Genomic DNA, 14,375 nt, shown 5'->3' on the forward strand with positions numbered 1-14,375 from the left:
ATACTTAAGATAATCCACCAGATGCTCTCATCCAACAAAGAACTCACAAAGTACTTATTTACACAATTCCATGCTACTTAACCGGACCTGTTAAAAAGAACTATGCAAGAGATCAGCTAGAACTCGATCGTCGAAATCTCCCGGTGCATTTGGCAGATTCTCTGATGAATCTAGCAGTTGCTGTCAAACAGTTTTTTAGAGAAGTGATTCTCTGGTGATTCTGTAAAATGAACTAAGATGCTAGGAGTTGAAACAAGTAGCTTCTTTCCTATTCTGTGAAGTGAATCTCTTTCCTGATTTTAAGAGTTTGCACTAGAGAATTAAGAGATAATCATTTTCAGCCACAGAATTACTTCTCTTAAAGACTCAGCTCTCATAGAGAATCAGAATCAAATGGAGCACTACCAAACATGTCTTGGATGTGAAATGCCAAACATGGGAGTCAGCAAACAACTCACACTGTTTTACATAGATCCTGATTGTTTTCGATTATAATCGGCTTATCGGTGGAAATAAGCAATAATCCCACCAAATGCTTTGATTATTTTCACTTATTGGACAATTCACTGCAGAGATTTGAATCACGAGAAGCGAAAAAGCGAGAAGCACAAAAATCTTTGTTTACCTTATAAATAATCTATAAGCGTGGCTGAGAAAAACGGAAACAAATAGGGCATAAAACACATTGTCAAACGGCCACTAAAAGGGTTTCATTGAAAGTTGAAACGCATTTGCAATTTTCACAATTGAGAAACGCATTTGCATTCAGACGGGCGCATTTTCCTTTTCTCTGCAACGTCTCCGGGACATATTATTCTCTCATCCTGTCCGTCCATCCAAAGCTCCGGGGCCACCCCTAGCCACAAGCCACCGGCAACGGCATCAATCGATCGCTCCCCTCTTCGCGTTTGGCGTTCCGCAGACCCCAATAAAAGCCACCACCACCTCTCACTTCGCCGCCGCCGCCGCAGCCGTCTGTCTCGGTTTCCTTTCGCCCCCACCTCAGCCCCCAAACCCCCGCCGCCGCGAAAATCCTAGCCATGGACGCCGCGGGGCTCGAAACCCTCATCCTGGACCTCTACGCCATCGAGGCCGTCAAGCTGGGCTCCTTCGTGCTCAAGTCCGGCATCACCTCGCCCATCTACCTCGACCTCCGCGCGCTCGTCTCCCACCCGCGCCTCCTCTCCGCCATCGCCTCGCTCCTGCACGCCCTCCCCGCCACGCGCCCCTACGACCTCGTCTGCGGCGTCCCCTACACCGCGCTCCCCATCGCCGCCGTCCTCTCCGTCGACCGCGACATCCCCATGCTCATGCGCCGCAAGGAGGTCAAGGCGCACGGCACCGCCAAGTCCATCGAGGGATCGTACCGCGCCGGCGACACCGTCCTCATCATCGAGGACCTCGTCACCAGCGGCGCATCCGTGCTCGAGACCGCCGCCCCGCTCCGCGCCGAGGGGCTTGTGGTCGCGGATGCCGTCGTTGTCGTCGACCGCGAGCAGGGCGGCAGGGAGAATCTCGCCGCCAACGGGATCACGCTGCACTCGCTCATGACGCTCACGGAGGTGCTCGCCGTGCTGCTCAAGCACGGGAAGGTGACCCAGGAGAAGGCGGAGGAGGTGAGGCAGTTCCTCGACGCAAACAGGAAGGTGGCGGTGCCCGGGGTGCCTGCTGAACCCAGGGTGTTTCGGAAGCCATTTGAGGAGAGGGCGAAATCTGCCACCAACCCTGTGGCGAGGAGGCTCTTCGAGGTGATGGTGGCCAAGCAGAGCAACCTGTGCGTAGCTGCAGATGTTGGGACAGCAAAGGAGCTCCTTGAGCTGGCCGAGCAGGTATATATAACATAGTTTATTGGGTATTCCTAGTCGGCTAGTATTTTTGGGCTTTTCATGTTGTTTGGTAGAGGGCTTAAACTTGAAGCACTTCAATGTGAATAAGACAACTATTGGAAACACATAATTGGCTAATTATTCATTATGTAATTGAGATAAAATTTTGTTAGGCGAAACACGAATTGAGAGGCCTTGTGGTTGTGGGCACATCATTTTGCGATAGACACTTATTTCAGCTCATGAAATGTGAAAGTACTTGAACTGACTGTGCTACAATATGTCCTTATCATTTCACATTGTGAATGGAGTGTTCTAATCCAATCTTTATGTCACAGAATTCTGTTCTGTCAGTTTACATGTCTTTTGAACATGCTAAAAATAGTAAACCAGCTTTAGAATTAAAAATCTTTGTGTCCTTCCTGTTCTCACATTTTCTTTTGGAACGATGACTGTTTTCAAGTCCCTCATTTTATCTGTTATGCAGATTGGTTCCCAGATTTGCATGTTGAAAACCCATGTGGATATATTATCTGATTTTACACCAGATTTTGGCTCCAAGCTTCGCTCGGTATGTGCTCTTATGAATTATGATGCAATCTTTGTTTTGTTCATTCATATGTAGGGTCTTTTATGTCTAGCATAATCATAGCTGTGATGATGCTACCTATCTGTCATCAACACATCCAGGAGTAAACACTATGCCTTTCCCCTCTGATTTTGAACATGTGGCAGCCCTTCTTCTGCTGGACGTTGATTGCTTTGCCTTGCCCTACTCCCATTTGCTATTTATGCATCTTGAAGGAGGATCTGGTGTGGTGGGGATTGTGGAGACATTATAGGGGGGAAGTGGAGAGGATGAGGATCCAAGGCAGTGCTGGTGGCTGGTATTATTAGGGCACAAGAGGGAGTGTATGACTTAGATGGGCTATTAGGCTTTTGGTATAGTGACCCAATTAAGGGTGTTATGTGTGCTCTATTTATGTGAATTAGGTAGGCGCACATCTGTCTTTGCACCACACTAGGTCACTGACTGGCCGGAGTGAAAATGCAAGTATCGCAGGACTGTCTTTATTCATACTGTTATTCGGTTGTATGTTTATTTTTTTTTTGGCAGTGATAAAAAGTTTCCTTGACCCATTCAATGCCCTCACTGCCATGGTTTCCATATTCCTTCCCCTTTGGGAGCAGTCTACCTATATGAAGATAATCTGATCTCACAGTTTCTTAGACCAGATTTTGGTTGATAAACCACCAGACAGTTTCTTAGACCAGATTTTGGTTGATAAACCACCAGAGTTGTTGTCCAACATACCAAAGATGTTTGCATTTTACGATGCTATTATACTGGCTTGCTTTTACATGTCTCCTCTTTATTTAATTTATCTTGACTTTTTTTTTTGAAGATTGCTGAGAAGTACAACTTTTTTATCTTCGAAGACCGTAAGTTTGCTGACATCGGAAATACAGTCACCATGCAATATGAAGGGTAAGAAAACAAGATTAGTTTTTATATCGTTCACTTATTTCTTTATACCCTTTATTATAATTTTTACCCCTTTTTTTACTTTGGTTCAGAGGAATATTCCGCATATTGGACTGGGCTGATATTGTTAATGCACATATAGTACCTGGACCTGGGATTGTAGATGGCTTGAAGCTGAAGGTATCTTATGCTTTATATATATTACTTGCATGGAAACTATTAATGTTGACTTAAAAAGAATTAAATTGATGTTGCAGATGATAATAGCTGATTAATTGTAGTGCTCACGGCATCTGTTGTGTTCTGTCATTGAAGGGTTTGCCTAAAGGAAGAGGGTTACTTCTGCTTGCTGAAATGAGCTCTGCTGGCAACCTTGCTCAGGGAGATTACACTGCTGCAGCTGTAAAGATTGCTGAGCAGCATCCTGACTTTGTGATCGGGTTTATATCAGTAAATCCTGCATCTTGGTCAGTAGCACCTTCAAACCCAGCACTTATCCATGCGACCCCTGGAGTTCAGCTGGTCGCTGGAGGAGATGCTCTTGGGCAACAATACAACACTCCTCAAGCTGTAAGTACAACAGTGCCTATACAATTAGCTTGGGTGCCTATTGCTCTATTGACGTGTCTTGAATTGCTAAGTTTTAAGAAGCTTTTCAGAGTTACAACCTTGAAAGCATCATATTTGTTGGTGGCTGTTGATCACAATGTTTTAATGTTTAAAACATACCATTATAGAAGACCATTGGAGTAATATGTTCAATTTGTGCAACACTGCATAGCTTGAAATATGCTATAGTAATGACATTGAATGGACTTAGCTATACAAACAATAGTATTGATTTCCTTCCGTGGTTTATGAAAAATTGAGGCATTGTTTCCCTGTAACACGAGTATGAGCTGATATGTGTTACCTGCAACTTGGGGTTTGCAATACAGGTCATAAACGTCAGAGGCAGTGACATCATTATAGTCGGACGCGGGATTATCAAAGCGGGCGATCCTGCTAAGATGGCATTGGAGTATCGCCTCCAGGGGTGGCAATCCTACCGCACCAGCTTGTTGTGAGCCTGTTTAAACACCCGAGTATAAGGGTGCAATCCAACTGATGTGTAAGAAGAGCACGGTCCCGTCGTCGCTGCGCTCCATGCCCAGTAAATGGACACACATTGTCTGCTAGTGCTAGTTGCTACAATAATAATTTCCGTAATGTTGGTTCCGTTCTTGTTGCTTGGGTTTGGTGTTGTGATGCCTTTGCTGGGTCAGACAGTACCAGAATGTGCACTCTAGCTGTGAAACTCCTGATCAATTTCACGCCACATGTGCTGTGCTGTTCGGATAAATTGCATGAATCCGGTGGACTGCGCTGCCGCCGCGATTGCCTGCGTCTGCACTGAGGCAGCAACACCGTGAGGAAAATGCTTTGACTAGAGAGCGACATCGCTATCGCGGCGGTGGACTTTGTCGGCTTGCATTTCAACACCACCAACTAGGCTGCTGAAAATGCTCTTCGCCGCCTTTCTCCCCCGTCAGTCGTCAGCCCCTATCCAAGCAGTCACCAGTCACAGCGTCACACCATGGACGCCGGCGCCAAGGAGGCCCTGATCCTCGACCTCCACGCCGTCGAGGCCGTCAAGCTGGGCTCCTTCGTGCTCAAGTCGGGGATCACCTCCCCCATCTACCTCGACCTCCGCGTGCTCGTCTCCCACCCGCGCCTCCTCGCCTCCGTCGCCTCCCTCCTCCGCGCCCTCCCGCCCACGCGCCCCTACGACCTCCTCTGCGGCGTCCCCTACACCGCGCTCCCCTTCGCCGCCGTCCTCTCCGTCGCCGCCGCCGTCCCGATGCTCCTCAGCCGCTACGATAACAAGTCCATCGAAGGCACCTTCAGCGCCGGCCAGGCGGTGCTCATCGTCGAGGACCTCGTCACCAGCGGCGCATCCGTGCTCGAGACCGTGGGCCCGCTCCGCGACGAGGGCCTCCTGGTCGCCGACGCCGTCGTCGTCATCGACCGCGAGCAGGGCGGCAGGGAGAACCTCGCCGCCAGCGGGGTCACGCTGCACTCGCTCATGACCCTCACCGAGATGCTCGCCGTGCTGCTCAGGCACGGGAAGGTGAGCGAGGAGAAGGCCGGGGAGGTGAGGCGCTTCCTCGATGCCAACAGGAAGGTGGCCGTGCCGGGGGTGCCTGTTAAGCCCAAGGCGGCCAGGAAGTCCTTTGCTGAGAGGGCGGGATTAGCCATCAACCCCATGGGAAGGAAGCTCTTCGAGACGATGGAAGCGAAACAGAGCAATTTGTGCGTTGCGGCGGATGTTGGGACAGCTAAGGAGCTCCTTGAGCTTGCTGACAAGGTATACATGCCGGGCACTATTTTGTTTCTTTCTGTAGGTTGGCACTTGCTACTTGCTACTTACTACTTGCTAGAGGAATTAGTTAGAATCTAGGAGTAGCACTTAAATTTAGATTTTAGATTATTATACTCTTGAGGCCTTGACTGGTATAGAGATGAAAATCCTGCAATATAGGTGAAACTGAATGTGGTTTCTCCAAACTTGAGCCTTAATCCATGTGTTCTTTGAGTGGCTAATAAGAGGCAAATTTGGGGGCTGTGTGAATACCTCTATATGCTCCTCTGGTCAGTTGGCACCCTTTCTTCCTTATGAACCGATTGAACTGGTGTGAGTGATGGTACCATGCCATTATTTCTTCTGCAGACTAGTTTGTCGAGTACTGTTTTATTTTTGCCATCACAGCTTTCCCGTTTTCTCACAATGTTTTCCGTGTTTGGTTGCAGTTATTTCCTTTCATGTATCATGTTGCGAGGTGATGCATTTTCTTCATTGAGCTTGCCTAGATTGTAAAATTACTTTGCAGCGTCATGTGCTGTTCATTTACACCGCCTTTCTATATGCTAACAGTAAATTCACTTGCTCAACGCTTTTGATTATTTTGTGCTTATTTTGGTGCTCATTTTTGGATGTTTCATTCCTGTTTAGACTTCAATATTTAATTTCGTTCTCCAATTCTTATGTAGGTTGGTCCGGAGATTTGTATGCTTAAAACTCATGTTGATATCTTGTCTGATTTTACACCAGATTTTGGTGTCAAGCTTCGCATGGTATGTTCTCTTAAAACAGGACCTTTCTGTTCTTCTCTGATGTTTTATTGAGAGTTGCACAACTTATTCTTTATTTCATTGATTCTTAACATTCTACTGAAGATTGCTGAGAAGCATAGCTTTTTGATCTTTGAAGACCGCAAGTTTGCTGACATAGGAAACACAGTAACTATGCAATCTGAAGGGTGAGGAAAAAGAATTATAAATATTTCTTTATTTTCCTTTTGTGCAGTTGTGTGACATAATTAGTGATTTCTTACTTTGGTTCAGAGGAATATTTCGCATATTAGACTGGGCAGATATTGTTAATGCTCATATAGTTCCTGGACCTGGTATTGTCGATGGCTTGAAGCTGAAGGTACCGTATGACTTGCACACTGTAGGCCTTGCAACTAATGAACTAAATAAAATACGAGTTAAAGATAATGAGTAAATGTTTCTGGCATTGAAGGGTTTGCCTAAAGGAAGGGGACTACTTTTGCTTGCTGAAATGAGCTCAGCTGGCAGCCTTGCTTGTGGAGAGTACACTGCTGCAGCTGTAAAGATTGCCGAGCAACATTCTGACTTTGTAATAGGATTTATCTCAGTGAATCCTGCATCTTGGTCAGCCGCGCCATCGAGCCCAGCGTTTATTCATGCCACTCCTGGAGTTCAGATGGCAGCTGGAGGAGATGCTATTGGGCAACAATATAACACTCCTTATTCTGTGAGTCTGCTTGTGTTATTGCAATTTGTTCGTGTGATTCCTGGAGTGTTTTGTTCAAATATCCTATCTTTAATCCTTCACAAGTTTTCACTTAGTAGATTAGTTATATGGTGTTACCAATTTTTGAGAATTCTAGAGAAAGCAGTGGCACTGGCACCACTTCAAATCCTGGTATCAGTTGACCATATGAAAGTACATCAGATCATACTGGCTATCCCTGTTCCGCTAGGCGCTCGCCTAGGCGCGATTCCACGCGATTAATCGCAAGGCGAGGCCCGTCGCCTGGCCTAGGGGGGGTAGGCGGACCCCTAGGCGGGCACAGCTCGTCGGCGGCGCCGATGGGGGTGGAGAAGCGTCCGGCGGAGGGCGCCGGTGGAGGAGGAAGCAGGGGACGGGCCGGCGGAGGTACGGGCGGCGGCGGCAGCGGAGGAGGAGGCAGGGGCAGGCGCGGAGGAAGAGCCAGGGCGGCAGCAGCGGCGCAGAGGAGGCAGGGCGGCGGCGTTGGGAAGGGAAGGAGGCAGGGGCGTCGGGAAGGAGATGGAGAGGAGGATAGGGGAGGAGATAAGGTGGGAGGTGGGCTGTTGGGCCGTTGGGCCGCTTTGATGGGCTTATTTTTTGACTCTTAAGGCTTAGTGGTCCTCTGTTTTTTTCTTTTAGAGGTATATATGATGTATATAAGAATGTATATGTACGTATATGGTACCGCCTAGCAAGCCGCCTTGAAACGCCTAGGCTCGATTAATCCCGACTAGGCTCTAGGCTGCGGGTCACCGCCTAGAATCCGCCTAGCGCCTAGCGGAACCATGCTGGCTATATGCATTATAATATATTCTTAAATTGCTGAGTATTGCTAGATTAAGGATGGAAGCTATGCAGTACTGTAAACAAAAATCAAGATATTGTTTGTTAGTATATATCCCTTTTGAGCTCGCAGACTGAAAAATAGTATGTTTCCTCTTTATCCATATTATAGAAGACTGGCTAAATACTCTGTAAGTAATGTCATAAGAGTAGCTTAGTTGTTCTTCTTGTTAGTCGAGTCATACGAGCCTCTGAGACAAGACTGGTGTTATTAAAAAAATAAAAAACAAAGAGTAAATTTCTTAGCTGACTGCATTTAACTGTAGTCTGTAAAATGTACCACATATCCGGACACATCTGGACACATGCATATTCTTTATCCTCTACACAAACTCTTGGGTCTTGCCATATGATGCAATTGTCTCTTGGGTCTTGCCATATGATGCAATTGTGCGCTACAAAGATGAATCATCAGGCCCATTCTCATGTGTGCATGATCTTTCTTTGGTGCCTGCATCATATAATCCTTTGTTCCATTTTCAATCCTGGTAATGGCCCTTGTTAATTTAAGTGGAAATACTTCGGAAGGAATTTCGATAGTCTTCGCTTGGGTCTGAAAGCTTCAGGCCTTTTCTTTTGATGGAATTCACCTTTCTACATGTATTCATGACTTGCAACACTGTGTGATACAGGTCATTAATGATAGAGGCAGTGATATAATCATAGTCGGGCGAGGGATTATCAAGGCCAGTAACCCTGCAGAGACCGCGAGGGAGTATCGCATCCAAGGGTGGCAGGCATACCAATCCAGCTTATCTTGAGGATATGTATGTAAGCAACCCTCCAAATGTAACCAAAGGGCATTCATTTGCTTCATCCGCCCCTCCAAATGTAGCGGTTAACTGATTTTCAGTGATGTTTCTGACTGTACCTCGCACTATCTGAAATGAGGGCATACTGAATTTCAGCTGAATGTTCCACGTATATGCCTCTGGTCGACGTGCAGAGTGATATTCGTGTCGATTGGAATTTTGTTCATCAATTTCATATCGCATATATATTTCGCATAAAAAAGACATCACATATCAACTCGACCTGGAATACCTATGTTTGAAAAGGTGTGTGTATTTCACAGGAATTTCTGGTTGAGGTTCATCATATTTTCTGTGTTCTGTGTTCCCTCCCTGATCGATGGACCAATCAAAGTTGCCGCCAGTCTACTCTTGTGTCACGGTGAGCTGGGCAGCTAGCTTCTGCCGGCCCGCGTCGCCGTCCCGCCTCCTGATCCGCACAGGGAGTCCGCCCTTCACTCTCAGCGTCACCGTCATCTCGTACGGCGGAGGCGCCTCCATCCACGCCGCCCGCACCGGCTCCACCGCGAACCTCCTGACCACGGCGGCCGCCACGGCCTTCATCTGCACGTACGCCATCTCCTTCCCGAGGCACGCCCGCGGGCCCGCGTGGAAGACTGGGTACCTCGCCGCGTCCACCGCCACGAACTCGCCGCGCCCGTCCAGCCACCGCTCGGGGCGGAACTCGCGGCAGTCGTCGCCCCACAGCCGCGGCATCCTCCCCATCGCGTACGCGCTGTAGTCCGCGAACCAGCCGGCGCGCACCGTCGTGCCGTCCGGCAGCACGTCGCCCGCGGCCGCCACCCGCGAGTTGATGGGCACCGGCGGGTACAGCCGCATCGCCTCGGTGATCGCGGCGTGCAGGTAGTGCATCCCCTTCAGTTCGTCGTAGCCGTCGCCGCCGTCGTCGTCGGCGCCGCGATCGTCTCCGTGGCGCGACGCCTCCTCGTACACGCGCCGCTCGCAGCGCGGATTGGCGGCGAGGAGCCAGAAGAACCATGTCAGAGCGGAGGACGTGCTGTCCTTCCCGGCGAGCACGAAGCTGACCACGATATCGCGAAGGAACCGGCGTTTCGCCTCCGGCGACTCGAACATGGCACCGAGCTCGTTGTCGCCCTCTTCCTCCATAGCCGCCGTGAACCGTGACAGCAAGTGCTGCTCGTCCTGGTCCTCCCCGTGCAGCCGCCGCTCCTCCGATTCCACTATCGCCATGACGTACTCGTCGATGATGCCGATGGCCTCGCGGAGCCGCCGCTCGCTCCCGACGCCAAAGAGCCTCATCGCCTTCCACACGACGGTCGTCGGGTGGAACATGCGCGTGAAGGAGATCTCGACGGCGTCGTCGAACGCCCTGAAGAACGCCTCGTGCCGGTGTCCATCCCCCGCGGCCTCGAGCAGCGTCGAGCTCTCGACCCCGAACGCGACTCTGCAGATGCTGTCGAAGGTGAAGCGCTTGAGCGCGTCCAGCAGGTCAACGGGCTCGCCGGAGTCCGCGGCGGCCGCGAGGAAAGGCAGAAGCCGGCGGTGCAGATGGGCCCGGAGCACGCGCCCCGAGAAGTGGCGCAGCGAGCGGGATGTGAAGGAGTAGGAGGCGAGCTTGCGCTGGAGGCTCCAGAGGCGGCCGTCGGCGAGGAAGAGTCCTCGGCCGAGGAGGTCGGCGAAGGGGACCGCGTAGCGCGCGCCCTTGACGTAGTTGGGGAAATTGGCGCGCAGGAAGTGGTCGACGACTCCCGGGTCCGCGGTGGCGACGCCGTTGGCGAGGCCGAGCGCGCCGCACACCTCGATGGTGGATGCTGGGGCGGCGGCGAGGAGGTCGGTGGCCCAGTCGAGGAAGCGGTGGAAGTTGCGGATGAGGGGCACAAGGTTGCCGAGGACGGGGTTCGGGTAGGGGCAGTGGTTGCGGCGCCCCGCGCTTGCCGCAGACGCACGGCGCCGCCGGAGGCGCAGACGGAGAAGGACGGCGACGGCCAGGAGGAGGAGGAGGAGCGGCACGACAACTGCGTCCATGGCGCGAGCGCGTGGTTGTGTCTTGTGTGGCCGTCAGTGGCCTGCTGGCTGCTCGTCGTGTCAATCCATTTGCAAAGCTTCGCTGTTCACGGCGACGCGCTGACGTTGACTTCGCTGCCCATGGTTGACAGGTTGAGCAGTGCTTCCTTAAATAATTGAGCAGTGCTCCTGCCGTATTTAAAAAAAAAATCTTCATGGTTGGTGGCAGGCAGCCCACGGGTGATTATTCTCTAGAATGGGCTAGCACGTTCTTTAACCGCTAATTATGGTGTCAAACAAAATCAGTTTACAAAACCAACGTGTTAGGAACCCTGAAGAATTTAATGAGGCCTTTGACCGCGCGATTAGAGGATAGTTACTGTAGCATCACTGTAGCAAATCATTGATTGATTACCGTCATTAGATTCGTCGCGAAAAGTTACACCCATCCCTAAAAAGATTTTACAAATAGACTTCATTTAGGCCACCATGCATGTGAGATTTTCTTCTCGAAAAACATGCGTGCTAGAAGAGAGGGAAAACCAAACTGGGCCTTTGTCGCCGAGCCAAGCTGGCGAGCTCGATGAGAAGAGCGGCTAGGAGTCCGGAGAGGCGGAGACCACGCGTGGTCTCCGCCTCCGGCCACATAGACTGGTCCGGGCCCCGCAACCGTGACGAGGGATCAAAATCGCTGTGTATCTATATTATAAGAATTTAAAAAAATTGGAACTTTTTTCACAAAGACTAACTCCCATACCTACCTCACAACCCAATATTTTTTAGCCCACCTGGAAGCAAAATTGATCGACCAAAGGCACAGGCAGACGGACTCGCGTCGCACGCCCTGTGCAAATCCCGCGCCCCCTCCCGTCGACTACCATTTTTTTCACCGCGCCTCTACATACCCGCCCTTTGTACCCGTTCTGTCATTGGTCGTCGTCATCGCGGACCATCAGCGCCGTAATCACCGCAAGTTGCCCGTTTTCCCCATGGCAAGGCGTAGTGTCATCGCGAGGCCGCGGCGGTTGTGATCGAGAGTACGCAGCGCACGTTTTCCCCCGCGGCAAGGCGCCAATCAAGCCGCCGCCTCCCTGGCGACGCGCCTCCCCCGTGACTCCGCCTACCCCCGGCGCCCCCTCCTCCCTCGCGATGCGCCTCCCCCGGTCCCCCGCTCCTCCGGCCCTGGGCGCCCCCCACCGCTGCGCCACACTTCCTCCTCCCCCGTGGCAATCCTCCCCCACCCCCACCCCCCGGTCCCCCGTGTCACTCCCCCTCCCTGGCTCCCTACTGCCCGCCACCGAAGACTATGCCACCCGCGCGCGGATCTGGCCGACCGGCGGTGGGGCAAGGCGGCATGGTGACCAGCAGGAGCAGGCGGGGCCTGCGGGCACGGCGGTGCGGCCCAAGCTGCGGCCGCTGGGCGCGGAGTCGGCGGCCTCGCTCGCGGCCGGAGGCCAATGTAACACCCAGGAAAACAGCGGACGGTCCGCCCAGTTAACATCCAGATATATTACCTCCTTGTGGGACCCACCTGTCATATCTTCTTTCCTCCTCCTCACGTTTACCAGAGACGAGCTCCGCTCGTGCTCTCGCGCCATCGTCGCCCTCTTCCATCGATCTCCCTCCTCCGGCCACCACACCTCGATTCCTTGCGCGAGCATCATCCCTAGCACCTCCTCCACCGTCCCCAACCCCCAGCCTGGCTTCTCCCGGCCGGAATCGCCCCAACCGCCGCCGGTCACCATTGGAGCCCGCTTGAAGCTTGCTCCACCGTCGATCCGCTTCTCCAGTCATCCCCCGCCCGTACCGACCGCGGGAATGGATTCGTGGTGAGTTCCTTGTGCTCCTCGGCCTTTTTCCCCTTCCGTTGTGCGCCGCCGGCGCCGGTGAACGGCCGCCGCCGTGCTTGCTGTCGCCTGTCGCGCGGTGTTAAAAGATATGAACTACGGACGGTCCATCTAGGAGGGCCGGACAGTCCGCAGGTCAGGTTAGAAGTTGTCCAGAGACGATGTTGTCTCTTGTGGTTTCGCAGAATTGTACTGCGGACGGTCCGCTATTGGAGAGCGGACAGTCCGCCGTAGAGCTCGAATTTGTCCAGAGACGATGTTGTCTCTGGTGGGGTTTAGAAGGGTAGAACTGCGGACGGTCCGCTACTGGAGAGCGGACAGTCCGCCGTAGAGTCTAAAATTCTGTCTAGAGACGTCGTCGTCTCTGGTGGATTGGCAGAGTGCACTGAGGACGGTCCGCCAAGGAGGGCCGGACAGTATAGATTTGAAATTTTACCAGAGAAGTAGTTGGTTCTGGTGGGATTGCAAAAGTGTGTTGCGGACAGTCCGCTACTGAGGTGCGGACAGTCCGCCAGTCAGTCTAGAAATTTGTCCAGAGAGGTAGTTGGTTCTGGTGGGTCTGCGAAGCTGAACTGCGGACGGTCCGCCATTTGGTTGCGGACAGCCCGCAGGACCTTTCAGTTGGGTATAGTGATTACATAGTTTGAGTTGCACTCAATCATTTCATATGCATACGTGTAGCATCCGCAGCTGAGGGCGTCGTATTTGATGTAATTGCGGCACCGCAGGAGCAGCCGGAACAAGCCTAGGAGGAGAGGTGTGAGAACCCGGCCCAAGGCCCGTCTGACCCCAGCTCTGAGCAGCAGCCCGAAGGCAAGCCCCGGTGCACATTCTATTAATTTAAATTATGACACCTATCTATGTAATTATTACTTGTGCATTATATTTAGGAGTTGTTTGAAACCCTAGTTGCATGAACTCCAGGTTTCCTTGAGTTATACTAGTATGTATAGGACGATATAAATGCTATGCTAGATAGGGTTCGGTAGAAGTCGAGTAATTTTTGGTTACTCGCGAGATATAGGATAATTTTATGTTCCATATATGAGTTATTCATCTTGGGATGAAAAGTCTTGGAATGAAAGAATGAATAGAATCTGAGACCGGGCGGGAGAGGTGTAGTTCCGCCTGTGTCAGTTAAGGACCGAGACGTTGTTGGCCCTGCTGATCATGTTTTAACTGTACTAACCACATGCCGGGAGTAGGAGGTAGTCGAAACCGGTAAGCCGAGTACTGCCTCACTTCGAAAGTACAGGACTCATTCGCACCCCTTAGGGCGAGTCGAGTAGTCGCGGAGAATTGGGATGCATGTATTTACTTTTGGTGGTCTCTCGTTGAGCTCGGCTGACTATACGCTGGTGGGGCGGTCCTGTAGTTCGAGGCGGGGAGGGGAATGGTTGGCTCGTATAGTCCGACGGGGCAAACACGTGCCGTGTTTGTTAGGTCCACCTTGCAAGGTTAAATCGAATCAATTCGCCGTCAGTCGCTTTCGGATATGAGCACCTTGATCACTGCGTCGCATCGTAGTGTTACGATGGAATGATGAGTATATTCATTTATATATGTTAAGGAACACATTGAACTATTATGGATTGCACCACTATATTTGCTATAGTTGGTTTTAAGCAAAAAATGGGCTATAGTTAAATTATATAGAATCTGGAGCTAAAATATGGAAATTAAGGAATTACTTTAGTCGCTATTTTCTGCAAAATAACCACCAGCCAAAAGCTTTACATGTCTAGATAAGTGGGTTAA

The 14,375-nt window shown here is 51.1% G+C and overlaps 3 protein-coding genes across 3 annotated transcripts; 2 read left to right on the forward strand and 1 right to left on the reverse strand.

Annotated features, from left to right (window-relative positions):
* The first annotated feature begins 918 nt into the window (after nt 1–918).
* On the forward strand, nt 919–4,651 carry LOC120673561 (uridine 5'-monophosphate synthase-like). The gene is made up of 6 exons (XM_039954456.1): nt 919–1,829; nt 2,314–2,397; nt 3,233–3,315; nt 3,405–3,492; nt 3,628–3,882; nt 4,251–4,651. Exons 1-6 carry the CDS (start codon nt 1,041–1,043, stop codon nt 4,377–4,379), a joined length of 1,428 nt encoding a protein of 475 aa, XP_039810390.1. The 5' UTR covers nt 919–1,040; the 3' UTR covers nt 4,380–4,651.
* Nucleotides 4,652–4,749: 98 nt separating this feature from the next.
* LOC120673562 (uridine 5'-monophosphate synthase-like) lies at nt 4,750–8,917 on the forward strand. The gene is made up of 6 exons (XM_039954457.1): nt 4,750–5,659; nt 6,343–6,426; nt 6,529–6,611; nt 6,697–6,784; nt 6,878–7,132; nt 8,626–8,917. Exons 1-6 carry the CDS (start codon nt 4,889–4,891, stop codon nt 8,752–8,754), a joined length of 1,410 nt encoding a protein of 469 aa, XP_039810391.1. The 5' UTR covers nt 4,750–4,888; the 3' UTR covers nt 8,755–8,917.
* A 50-nt stretch (nt 8,918–8,967) lies between these two features.
* LOC120673560 (cytochrome P450 94A1-like) lies at nt 8,968–10,934 on the reverse strand. Its single transcript, XM_039954455.1, has one exon. The coding sequence runs from the start codon at nt 10,789–10,791 to the stop codon at nt 9,151–9,153; it is 1,641 nt and encodes a 546-aa protein (XP_039810389.1). The 5' UTR covers nt 10,792–10,934; the 3' UTR covers nt 8,968–9,150.
* Nucleotides 10,935–14,375: the final 3,441 nt, after the last annotated feature.

This window comes from Panicum virgatum, chromosome 5N (assembly GCF_016808335.1).
Source record: "Panicum virgatum strain AP13 chromosome 5N, P.virgatum_v5, whole genome shotgun sequence".
Lineage (NCBI taxonomy): Eukaryota > Viridiplantae > Streptophyta > Magnoliopsida > Poales > Poaceae > Panicum > Panicum virgatum.

Bases quoted from the DNA above. Each gene is read 5' to 3' on its own strand.
- LOC120673561 (XM_039954456.1), top strand. From the start codon at position 1,041: ATGGACGCCGCGGGGCTCGAAACCCTCATCCTGGACCTCTACGCCATC. The intron at 2,398-3,232 runs GTATGTGCTCTT...TTTTTTTTGAAG, and splicing joins TTGGCTCCAAGCTTCGCTCG to ATTGCTGAGAAGTACAACTT. The intron at 3,883-4,250 runs GTAAGTACAACA...TTTGCAATACAG, and splicing joins AATACAACACTCCTCAAGCT to GTCATAAACGTCAGAGGCAG.
- LOC120673562 (XM_039954457.1), top strand. From the start codon at position 4,889: ATGGACGCCGGCGCCAAGGAGGCCCTGATCCTCGACCTCCACGCCGTC. The intron at 5,660-6,342 runs GTATACATGCCG...ATTCTTATGTAG, and splicing joins TCCTTGAGCTTGCTGACAAG to GTTGGTCCGGAGATTTGTAT. The intron at 6,785-6,877 runs GTACCGTATGAC...CTGGCATTGAAG, and splicing joins TCGATGGCTTGAAGCTGAAG to GGTTTGCCTAAAGGAAGGGG.
- LOC120673560 (XM_039954455.1), bottom strand. From the start codon at position 10,791: ATGGACGCAGTTGTCGTGCCGCTCCTCCTCCTCCTCCTGGCCGTCGCC.